Source organism: Gastrolobium bilobum, unplaced genomic scaffold, assembly GCF_033153095.1.
Source record: "Gastrolobium bilobum isolate Gb01-03AN ecotype WA unplaced genomic scaffold, APGP_CSIRO_Gbil_v1 utg40294, whole genome shotgun sequence".
NCBI classification, from domain to species: Eukaryota; Viridiplantae; Streptophyta; class Magnoliopsida; order Fabales; family Fabaceae; genus Gastrolobium; species Gastrolobium bilobum.
The window spans coordinates 21939-34004 of NW_026899185.1; the positions used below are offsets into that span (position 1 = coordinate 21939).

General features: G+C 34.9%; 3 protein-coding genes across 3 annotated transcripts; all 3 read right to left on the reverse strand.

The window, feature by feature from the left end:
• Nucleotides 1-41: 41 nt before the first annotated feature.
• Nucleotides 42-918, reverse strand: LOC133288034 (uncharacterized). Its single transcript, XM_061485724.1, has one exon. It carries the CDS (start codon nt 838-840, stop codon nt 289-291), a length of 552 nt encoding a protein of 183 aa, XP_061341708.1. The 5' UTR covers nt 841-918; the 3' UTR covers nt 42-288.
• Nucleotides 919-3670: 2752 nt separating this feature from the next.
• LOC133288028 (uncharacterized) lies at nt 3671-4465 on the reverse strand. Its single transcript, XM_061485719.1, has 2 exons — nt 4246-4465; nt 3671-4153 (listed from the first exon to the last, which is right to left on the reverse strand). Exons 1-2 carry the CDS (start codon nt 4404-4406, stop codon nt 3829-3831), a joined length of 486 nt encoding a protein of 161 aa, XP_061341703.1. The 5' UTR covers nt 4407-4465; the 3' UTR covers nt 3671-3828.
• Nucleotides 4466-8254: 3789 nt separating this feature from the next.
• On the reverse strand, nt 8255-10696 carry LOC133288027 (legumin A-like). The gene is made up of 4 exons (XM_061485718.1): nt 10408-10696; nt 10009-10259; nt 9047-9589; nt 8255-8704 (listed from the first exon to the last, which is right to left on the reverse strand). Exons 1-4 carry the CDS (start codon nt 10694-10696, stop codon nt 8315-8317), a joined length of 1473 nt encoding a protein of 490 aa, XP_061341702.1. The 3' UTR covers nt 8255-8314.
• Between the last annotated feature and the right edge of the window lie 1370 nt (nt 10697-12066).

The window sequence follows — 12066 nt, forward strand, 5'->3', positions numbered from 1 at the left end:
TCTTAACAGTCACAAAATTTGTATCAAAATAGTATGGCTTTTTTTGTTCTAAGGAGTTTTCATCTCTTCCAATTCGTTGCTGATATTAAACAATCTATATGGATCGGAAAATGATGAACAAAGTAGTTGACATAATTGAGAGAATATCCTTACAGACTGGTCGTTAACTATCTAGTAGACCTATACTTCGGTAGTTGTACTTTATATCAATGCATGGAAATCAAAGATGGAATTTACACATTGATAAACGTAGCTACACTACTAGAGAGAAAGATTCCAGAACACGTGCTACAGATTTCTGGCTAACATCTCTTGTGCCGCCATTTGTTCTCTGAACCTGGCGATGAACTCTTCTGCTCGTTCATCTATTCCTTGCATCAGGGGTGAGGCTACTGCTGCTAGTGACTCCCACATATCATCTGATGTAGAGGGTTTGTCAGATGCACCTTCCATGCTTGTTCCTCCTTCTTCTTCTTCCCTTGATTGATATGGGAGCTTTGCAGTTTTTTCAGTTCGTGGTTTGAGAACTTTCTGTGGCTTCATATTCTCCACCAAGTCAAAGGAAGGCTCTTTAAAGAGCTTATCGATATACACAGGTGCAGGCTTTTTGCGGAAGCCGTAGATGACACTTGTGACAGTTGCTAACCTTTTGTGGCGAAAACGCTTAGTAGCAAGGAACTTAGGAGGGGCTTTGGTAGTCTGTGAAGTGTTGTTGTTTAGATGCTTTCTTTGTTTCTTCATGGCTTTGGACCTACGAATCTTACGAAGTTTTCCTAGTGTGGAAGTGAGGCTTTTCCATGCCTTTCTAGCATGTGGAAACCTTAGCATGATGCAGGACATGGAGAGAGAACAAAGCAAGGCTTCAAATCAAAGAGGATAGATGATTAACTTTGTAGGTTAAACTCAAGTTCCAATGTAATGAGTTGGTTCCTTTATAATATAGATGGGTTAGATTCCCTTTTTCCATATTGTATTCATATTTGAGGTGTTGCTTTTTTGGGAAGTAGCTTAGTTATTACGCTGTATATTTTGATAAATTGAGCATAAAGGCTGCTAAATTATCCAGTACCAACGAGCTAGCTTAATTATTAAGTTGACACTAACATTAATGGATTTTATTAATATCATGTTAAAAGAGATTAGTTATCTCATATTATAGAGATAAATTTGTGAGTTTCGTCACCTAAAAAAAAAAAAGATGGCACAATTATCGAAGGATGTGTAGAAAGAAAAACTTATCTCTATGTAACATGAGAATAGTTTTTCCCAACATTAATATATAAAACTAGAATCTTCACCTTTTTTTTTCTTGATATTCGTTTATGGCTTATAGCTTTACCCATTGTTTGGACGAGTCTTTGTGAATCAGAAAGGTAGTCTTTGGTTGAGATTTTATTTTTGGATTTCCATCAATTTGATATTGGTATTCTATGTTGCTAAGATTATATCATTAACTATTTCTTTTCTTTATTTTATTTGGAGTGCGAGGAACTTATCATGAATCCATTGACGTTTGATAGCAGAAATACAAAAATTTACCCACCAATCTGTTTTTTCCATCCTTTGTGAATTGCATGCAAAAAGGTAGAGAATGCACTCTTGAGGTTTACCATTTGTGAAGTGGTATTTCGAGAGAACTAGGAAAATGAAAAAAGATGAATAAAAAATATGACTTATTTAACTCTATTTTTCTGATAAAATTTTGCCCATCCAAATAAATTTTTTTTAACTTTTCTACCAAACTCACTTTTCTATCTTTCTTATCACTTATCATATTCCTGTTTATTACATTTACCTGCTTAAAGAAAATATCTCCATTTTTTCCATGGATGTGTGCGTGAAATAGGTAGCAGTTCGTGAATCTACTTTTCCATAAATCTAAACTGGTAGATTCTATAGTTGCGTATAAAATTTGCAAGTATGCACCACCATGGTGCAGAATATTATCATAGTCCTGTCCTGACATGCTCTAAAACCAACTATTCAATGTAACACAAGCCCACGGTATATTGTATCCTGTATTCTAGTTACAGTTTTTTTTTTTTTAAATCTCTAGCTACAGTTTTTGTATCTTCTATTTTTCTCTCTTCATAATCATGAAATGTATTTGCTACAATAAAAATTAACGTATTGACCTAATTTTTATTTTCTTTTTATCTTTTGTTAGGATACTAAAGTGAATAGCAATAATAAAACTTTTTTAGATAAATTTAACTATATAGTCAAAAGGATAATATTGTTTGTCATTGAAAACAATAAGTGCTAACGGTCTTGCCTTTTTATATTTTTTTTAAATCTTAAAAAAATATTAGTATGTACTTGCAATTCTATCCTTTTAAAATTCATCTTTACATCATTAGACAGATAGCTAATAACGGTTATTAAAAAAACGATATCAAAATAGAAAATCCTTCGCAATGAAATAGTCAAGTAGCACAAATGAGGTTCTATGGTGGCCCTTTTTTTCTTTTCTTTTTTCAGTAAACGGTTTTGTGTTTTTTACATCCGTACATCATTGACCATTAGATTTTGTATTATCCAAACAATATACTCAGCATTTAATAATCACCTATATCTATAGATGATTATTAGCTGAAAATATATAATAATCATTTAATAGTGCATTTGTTACTTACGCAGCTACAAATATAACCTGTTTTATGAATTCAAATCCAATCAATGATATCTTAATAAGACAAAAGTCAATCATATAAACTATTCAGAGCACATATTCAGCATTCAACAATTTATCATGAAAGCAGATAACTTAAAAAGTTTTGTTTAATTTTCATGAAGATGGATATTCTTAGGCTTTTTCACCTTTTTGTCCTTTATTAATTAATTAATAACTATTTTGTCCCTGATTCGAAACTATTTATCAATCTGCCCCTCTTTAGTCGGCTATCTTGAATTTTTAATCGACTAAATGGCCAAAACAGACCAAAAATGGCTGCTGGGAGATTTAGTCGACTAAATCTCCCTATTTAGTCGACTAATCATATTTTACAAAAAAAAAAAACAAGTCAGTATGATTTTAATCGATTAAATAGGGAGATTTAGTCGATTAAATCTCCCAACAACCGTTTAGTCGATTAAAAATGCAAGGTAGTCGACTAAAGAGGGGCAGATTGATAAATAGTTTCGAATCAGGGGCAAAATAGTTATTAATTAATTAATAAGGGGCAAAAGGATGAAAAAACCGATATTCTTACCACCAAAATTTTTTATTATCAACTCACTACCTATCTAATCATCATTGGATAAGAATATCCTCCCTCAATTTTTATTGCAAACAAGCAAGACGTAAGTAATACTATAAAGGGAAATGTTTTTTTCCTTTCACGTGAGACAAGATTTCATTCCTACACATACATTGACTTCCTTGCTATTTTTGTTTTTACTTTTTTTTAAATTACTGGTGCCACTCTTTTGTGTCACTAGGAGACACTCTCGTGTTAAAGGATAAAAGTATTCCCCAATTATAAATCATCACTCAGGACATATTACAGTCCATAACCTCTGCATATGATAAGGTCACTTCTTCTAAATTTCTGTTCACAAATTGAAAACAATTTGACATCCTCCACCAAACTCAAACATATAACGTGGTTAAGAATAAAAAAGAGAGAGAGAGAGAGAAAATCAAAGATTAATTAAAAAGTGTGGTGAGTAATACAAAATCAATTATCACCCTTGCAACATTCCAACATCACAAAGAGTATGTGTGGCTAGCCAATTGCCCAATTCTAAATGAATAATAAGAAGTCATTACCCAAAAAACACACCACCAAAGATTAAAACTTAAAAGCATAGATGAGTATGAATATATTACAAGCAAGCCTTGTTAGCCAACGAGAATTGTTTGGCTTGAGAAGCTGCTGCAACTTCAGACACCAATGCTTTTATCACCAAAGTCTTCACTTGCCAAGGCTTATAGGGGAAACCCTCTCTGGCATAAGAGTTCAAAAGTGCTGCACTCCCTTCCTTCACTAACCCTCCAAAAGGGTTCTCTTCCTCGTCGTTCCTCGCCGTCGCTTCCAGCAACGTCAGATCCGATCTGTACCGTTCGTAAACCCTCGACCCAAACACATTCGAGACCGTTGATGTCTCTGGAACCATCCTCGGCCATGTCTCTCTCCTTCCACTCCAGAACCTAACCACAACACACATGTAACATTTCATGACATCATAATTACCATCATCAACAACAAACAACAATAATAACAACAGAACCGTGTTTCTTACTGAGGAGTGCATCTTCCTCTGTTCCTCGTATACAGGAAGCCAGGCCTATGGTGTCTCTGAGCTTCTGCTACAAAATGGGAAGCTGATAAGAGAAGACAAAAGAGAACAGGAAGGAGTGAAACCATCCTTGTCATCTTCCACACCTGATTTTGAATTCTCATTTGTTAAACGTCCATTTATGCTATCGAGTACTTTTGAGATTTCGTTCTGATTTGGTTTATGCTAGTTTGAACGTTACACTTGCACAGCACTGTTTGACTCTGCTATCTAGGAACACGTGAACATACTTGCTTGGACAAAGTTACCCTTTGTTATTAATAATATTATCATAGAGAAAAACCAAGCCCACTGCAGCTCGAGGCTATTTCACTACTTTACGATCCATTTGAAGTTTGGGCTTACACATGTTACCTTGTTGCTTAGTTTTAAGATTGGGCTTACACATAGATATTTACCTTTATTTAATCTGTTCTCAATTCTGTTCATTAAGATATTTTAAGTTGACCAAAAAATTTAAATAAATTTATATTTGTAATTAGAAATTATATAAGATTTTAAATTTAATAAATTGAATTCATTAAATGATATAACATATAATATAATAACTTATTCTTATATTATTTTTAAAAAAATCGTAATAGTGTTTAATTCTCTCATATGGTGCGAAAAAGTGTTAAAGATATAGTTTTTCTCTTTTATAAATTGTGTTTTGTATGTGGCATATGTAACCTTAATTAAACATAAATATATGTTTACAAAAAAATAAAAAATAAACATAAATATATTCAAAATTAGTATACTAAATTAACATCATCATTGAAACTAGGGTTGGCAAAAACGAGCCAACCCGTTCTAAATGAGTCGGGTTGGGTTGGCCTAAATGAGCTGCCAACCCGATACAACCCGACCGGATACAACCCAGACCCAAACGAGTCAGCCCTCGGGTTAAACGGGCCAGCTCGCGGGTTGGGTATTTTTTTTTAAATTAAAAAAAATAAAACGTTTGGTTTGAGTTTTTTAACGCTGAAGACCAGAATCTTTTTCCAGTATCAGGCGCTAAAACGTTTGAGCTTTAACGTTTTAACGTTGAAGACCTGCATATTTCTGGCTTTGACGTGCAACAGCGCGCTAAAACGTTCTGGATGAATGTTTTAGCACTCCAGACCAGCATCTTTTAGTTTCTTTCTGTAGCAGGGCGCTAAAACGTTCTGGATGAACGTTTTAGCGCTCAACACTTAGAATTTTTTCTCTTCTTCAGAATCTTCTTCCTTCTCCTAGAGCCAACCCGCGAGCTTTTTTCCGAGCCAACCCGCGAGTTGATTATCGAGCCAACCCGCGAGCCAACCCTAACCCGGCTCGAGTTTTCTGACTCGTTTATTTTTTCGAGTCAACCTTAACCCGACCCGATTTTTACGGGTTAAATGCGGGTTGGGCCGGGTTTGCCAACCCTAATTGAAACTTGGGACTTAACCAAATGAAACTGGTTAGGGAGAAGATCTGGATGACTAGATATACTTTGATATTATTAAGGCCATATTAGGCTCATATTTATTATTCTGGTACCCGAAGTATGTTACACCGATCCAAAATGTGCGTAGCTAAAAATTCATAGTGCGCTTGATAACGTTGATGCTATCGAGTTTAACACTGGTTGAACGAGGGACACGTAAGTGAAGGTGAGTTGTTTGAGACGTAGATAGATATTCTTCAGCATGCAAGCCTGGCTTTCAATCCCTGATTTCTTACACCTCACTTTGTTTATTGGCGCTTCCGTGCAGCTTCACATAATCATCCAACAATGATATTGTATGTTTGCTTCTGCTACCTGCAATTTTTACTGAATCTGCCCTCAAACCAACTGACAGGGACCCCGCATTAATTGTCCTTCTCCTTGTTTTATCGTATCTAATTATTTCATTAATTTGAAGGAGAAAAAAAAAATTTTAAATTTCAGTGGCACCGTGCATTTCCTTCATCTTATCTATTTGTTTTTCGATTTTTTCTCTTTTACATTTGAGGTTCACTCGTGATCTCAGTGGGGATAACATTCTTGGATTTTTGCATGGAAACTTACCGAATTTTCAGAAAACTGAATTTTTTTAAATTTTTAATTTTTAGATATTATGGTAAACTAAATGTTTTGATCATATTTTTAAAAATTAAAATTTTCGAGTAAATTTTTTTTTTTTCCCTGTACTAAACGCTTAGTCGTCAAAAATCCCTTTCGCTTTCGCCTGTTTTTTATATTTATTTATTTTTGCTCTACATTTTGCAACTGTGCTAGAAAGTAAAGTAATGCCTCGACCTTGTTTCACATGTAAATAATTATTGGGATTTACTAATCTTATGTTACATAAGATAGTACTTTCAAGTGAGTGATACAAATATGTGAGTCCACAATTTAAAAAGAAAAAAAAAATTTACATAAGATTCTATGGACTTTTTCATTCTTTTGCCCCTTATTAATTAATTAATAACCATTTTGCCCCTGATTCGAAACTATTTATCAATCTGCCCCTCTTTAGTCGACTACCTTGCATTTTTAATCGACTAAATGGCCAAAACAGACAAAAAATGGCTGCTGGGAGATTTAGTCGACTAAATCTCCCTATTTAGTCGACTAAATCTTCGTATTTGACCAAAAAAAATAAGTCAGTACGATTGTAATCGATTAAGTAGGAAGATTTAGTCGATTAAATCTCCCAACAATCGTTTAGTCGATTAAAAATGCAAGGTAGTCGATTAAAGAGGGACAGATTGGTAGATAGTTTCGAATCAGGGGCAAAATGATTATTAATTAATTAATAAGGGGCAAAAGGGTGAAAAAACCAGATTCTATGGATATATAACATGAGATATATATCTTATGCAGCATAGACTAACATTTTCCGTAATTATTTAAGTATAACTTTTAGATATATATACCCAGTTCAAATATTTGATTTTTTTTTTTTCCTTTTCAAGTTTGTGTCCGTGCACTAAAATACTAATTACTTACACCCAACTAAGTCTGTAAGGGCAGGTGGCTATATAGTCCAGGAGATACAGAGTGGTCCATTTTGTTTTGCGCATGCAGCAGGGAGAGAACTGGAAGCATATGATTCTTGTTGGGTGCTTGGTTCACTGGGAAGATTAAAAACAAAAGTTGAAATTTGGCGGCTTCGAAAAAATATTTTAGAAAATAAACTAGAGTTATAATTATATATTAAATAAAAAATAATAAAATATATTTTTACAATTTTATCATTTATTTTAAGGGACAAATTATATTTATAAATTTTTTATTTACAAATTCTTATAAATTTAAGTATGTATTAAGGGTAGTACATAGTTAAGTTTGTAAAAATTTATAAATAAAAAAATCATAAATATAACCTTCTTCTTACTATAAATAAGACTTTATGTAATACTTTATTTCAATTTAGTCCTTGCATATCATGTCCTGCCTACTATACAAAATGATATCATCTAGACATTAAATATTATTTTATTTTTTTGGATCCAATTTAATGCTTATTACTTGGGACTAATTAACAGTATATAGCATGGAGCTGACCAACCAGTGGCAGAATTACTTAAAGGGCAGGGTAAGGCCTTAGTTTGGGCTAAAATTAAAAAATTAATCACTTTTTAACATGACTAAATAACCTAAATTCTTGGATAAAATTTAATATTAGGTTCCACCTAAATTTTTATTGGCCCTAACTCAATAAATTAGGTAGCTCCCCCACTGGTCCGTAACCAACAACTATAAGTTGGAATGAAGTTGAATATATTGTTATCTGATATTCTTTTCCTTTTATTTTTGCAAGAAGGACAAGAAAGAAACAAATAAAAGCAACACCACACAAACTTGACAGAAAATTGTGCATTGGAATTTCCGTTTTTATTTAAGCTCTTCCAGCAAAAGGTTCATGAGTCGCACTCATTACACATTACATTTTCAATTTCTCATTAAACAAAAGCCATCAAAGCCTTTGTTTACTTATTCAAATTTATTATTATCGGAACATACTAGCAAGTGACAAAAACAACACATGTCACGCAAGCAAAAAGGCCTCGAGTGTTTCTAAGCCACATTTCTAGCTTCAGACTCACGAGGAGGAACCAGATATTTGAAGGGGTTATTGTTCTTGACCTGCCTGGCCTGCTCCCTCTTCAGGTTATATGCTCCCGCAACCACTTCCTCCGGCAAAGACCTTAGCAACGAGTTTCCCCCAGCAAGGGTGGCGATCACTGCTCTATCATTAGTCTTGAATGCCACATACCTGAACTTGTCGCTCAGGGATTTCGCAGCCACAGCAAAGTTTTGTGGCACTATCAGCACCCGACCCTCTTCTAGCTCACCGTCGAACACAGCATTGCCAGTGCAATTCACAACTTGTACCCTTGCCCGTCCTTTATATGCGTATAGTATACTGTTTGCGTTGATGTTGTAGTGAGGCACAATCATAGCATTCTATGTACCATACATGGATACAAATATACAAACAAGTTAGAAGAGAAAAAACACAAAGATAGCTGAGTTGGCAATTGAGTGCCAAAGTTTAAACCTTGTCTAAAGTTTAATTCTTGAAATTCTTTGGAAGTCAGATAGAAAATCAATCTCACTTTCCTTCCTACCAAGGTGGTCTAATGCATCCTCTATTTTAGTTAAGAAATAGTCTTTAAAGTCGTACTCCGAAGACTGTTTTAATTAAGAACTAGTCTTAAAAGTCGTACTCCGAAGACAAGATTATTGGAGGAGATTGAGTGGGAATAATTATCTACCAAAAAAAAAAGAGAAAAAAGAATAACATACTTTGCGGAGATATCCATGTTCAGCGCTGAGTCTGAGCAATCTGAGGGCTGGGAGATCGAGGCTGGTGACGGTTCTGACGCTACCAGCTTGAGGGTTGTAGATGTCAGGTGATGAATATCTACCAACGTTCTCGCGAAGTCTCATGGTGCAAAAGGTCTCCTCGAAGCCATTATCTTTGTCTCCTCTACCGCGGCGCTTCTCATCCTCTTCCTCTTGCTCTTGCCCTTCTTCCTCTTTCTCCTGTCTCTGTCCCTGTCCCTGTCCCTGTCCCTGATCTTGTTGCTTTGGTGGGCTTATGATGCTGAGACCTCCTTTCACTTTGATAACGCCGCCTTTCTCCTCATCCTCGTCTTCACCTTGTAGTTTTCTTACTATATCCTTGTCCACGCTTAAGGAATGTTGCAAGAATTCCTTGGCAAAGCCCTGGAAAATGTTGCCTCCTTCATTTTCTTTTTCCTCTTCTTTCTTACCGCTTTGACGACCTCCTTGCCCTTGCTGATATTGTAGAAACTCTTGCTCGTGGTTCCCAGCAAGATAAAATCTCTGTCAAGTATATATATTGTCATGAGCAAATAATTGCCAAATCTGTTAGTCTTAGGTTAGGACTCATAGGAGCATTATAAAAACGTGTTATTTAGCACTTAGTAACATTAGGCCATCATTTATCAAATTATCATATTATAATATATAGGCAAGATATTTTTGACTCCGTGTAGGTTTCAAAAGTCTTACTCCTCCATCTGAGTAGTTGATTTCATCCGTGTAGGTTTCAAAAGTCTTACTCCTGAGTAGTTAATTACTAGAAGAGCCATTACATCAAAATGGATCAATAGTATCATATACTTACAAACCAGAGTCGTGAAGTATCAAATTTGAAATTTGACACGGGTGTCAAAGGATCCTATCCCCTCTATATATATATATATATAATGAATCAGATTAATTTGATAATGATAGCTCACCCTAGGCAACTGATCAAGCTGGTTTTGGTTGCTGCTGGTATCAAGAAGAGAAACGGCAACAACTGGTGTGTCTTCATCATTGTACATCCAGAAAGCAACACCAGTAGGCACTGCGATAACATCACCCTCTCTGAACCGGTGAACCTTTTGGTGACGGTCTTGTGGCCTCTGGCTCCGTCCTTTTTGAGATTCCTGTGGCTTTTCATAAGTCTCAGGACAACCAGGGAATATAATGCCGAAAACTCCATTACCTGTTGGTAGTACACAAACACAAACACCAACACCAAAACATTATTATATATAAACACTACACATTTATTTATTTATTTTTAAATGAAAATGAATTACATACATATAGAAGATTAATACATAAAGAAATTTGAACAGGATCAACCGAACCTTGTTGGATGAAAATTTCCTGGGGAGCATTGGTGTAGAAAGGTCTGCGAAGGCCATTGCGTTGCAGGGTGCAACGAGAGAGGGCCACACCAGCACAACGGAATGCCTTGTTGTTGGGGTTCCATGTCTCAATCAAGCCACCTTCGGATTCTATGCGGTTATCGGGTTTAAGGGCTTGCAGGCGTTCCAGCTGGCACTCATTTTGCTGTGACTGCTGCTCTTTGGAAGCCAAGCAGCCACTGAAAAACAGAAAACAAAGGGAAAAAGAGAGCACAAGAAGCTTTGCCATGGTAGAATGTTTGTTGTGTGTTTGTGAAGCGGAGAACCTGAGTTGTGCTTATTTATAGGGAAGAGAGAGGAGTGAAGGAGGGACACGTTAGAGAAGGTAGGGTGCTGAGCATTAGACATTCTTCAACATGCATGGCTATCTAAGCCTTGCGTGTTACACCTCATAATATATGACAGTGCAAGTGGCTTCGGCATCTCCATAATGAAACAAAGAACAAGCTTGTTTGCATTGTAATTGCTATCTAGGTGCAGTGGCTCAAACCGATGGCTGGGGGGACCATGGTTTCATTTCTTTTCTTCCTAGGTTCTTTTTTTGGTTTTATGCATGCTGATTATTGCATATTGGATAAGTTATACACAATTTCAATTTCTTTCCATTTTTTTTTTCTTCTTCTGGTGTTACTAAACTATTCAGAGTTTCTTTGGGTGTGGTTAATTTTATTATAATTTTTCTGTTACAGAGACTTGATTTTATGAGCCAGGCAACATGTGACATTTTAAGTGAGTACTTAGTTTAGTGGTTTGAATATTACTTTTTAGACTTCTACTTTGCCCAATACTGATGTTGTTGTTTCTGCATAATTCCTTGTTACTATTCCAATGCATTTCCTTCATTAAGCTTAGCGTTTGAAGTTTTTGGCTGATATTTGTCTGCAGAAATCTTGAAGCTTCTGAGTTATTGAACCATTTTTTAAAAACTCCTTTCATTGTTAAGGCAATATCGGACCTTAATTTATTAACAAAAAATTGATTACTTAATCCATTAAGAACCATTATGATTGAATTTTAATCATCCCAACCAACATATGAGATGCAAAATGTTTAGAGTAAATAGATGCCTCAACTAAACATGGAAATAAAGACACTCCTAATAGGTTTGCATTATTTCTAGTTTCTATAGTTAACAGCGTGAAATAATTCTGTTTCTAGATACCATTTCTCCCCTATTTGTTTATTTTTTTAATTTTTTTTGTCCTGCTTATGATATTCATCGAAATGAAAATCAGGCTACAAATGTAAGATAATTAAAAAATAAATAAAACACAATAATTCAAATTCGTTAAAAGAAAAGAGCATGAGAGTAAAAAAGGAAGAAGTAGAATACTGTAAAATGAAACTGTATAGGATGATCAGAAAATGTTCCTCTTCATCTCTCTGCAAAAGCCTTAGTACGAGGAACTTAGTTGATGGTAAAAAGGACAAATACACACAAGATCAACATTTACACTTGACTTCAATATACTTGAGGAGCACGGACTCCATTATGTATAGCGCTAAATCTCAAGTTTTAGCTAAAAAATTAAACAGAGTAAACATCTCTATTTGATGCTATAAAAATTATTAAAAAAAAATTAAATTCAAATAATTCAA

What these genes read in the sequence shown, in the direction of transcription:
- LOC133288028 (XM_061485719.1), bottom strand. Translation starts at nt 4,406, where the DNA reads ATGAGAATTCAAAATCAGGTGTGGAAGATGACAAGGATGGTTTCACTC. An exon ending in AGAGGAAGATGCACTCCTCA is followed by an intron (nt 4,154 to 4,245) that starts GTAAGAAACACG and finishes TGTTGTGGTTAG; the next exon opens with GTTCTGGAGTGGAAGGAGAG.
- LOC133288027 (XM_061485718.1), bottom strand. Translation starts at nt 10,696, where the DNA reads ATGGCAAAGCTTCTTGTGCTCTCTTTTTCCCTTTGTTTTCTGTTTTTC. An exon ending in GGAAATTTTCATCCAACAAG is followed by an intron (nt 10,260 to 10,407) that starts GTTCGGTTGATC and finishes TACTACCAACAG; the next exon opens with GTAATGGAGTTTTCGGCATT. An exon ending in AACATGGATATCTCCGCAAA is followed by an intron (nt 8,705 to 9,046) that starts GTATGTTATTCT and finishes TATGGTACATAG; the next exon opens with AATGCTATGATTGTGCCTCA.
- LOC133288034 (XM_061485724.1), bottom strand. Translation starts at nt 840, where the DNA reads ATGTCCTGCATCATGCTAAGGTTTCCACATGCTAGAAAGGCATGGAAA.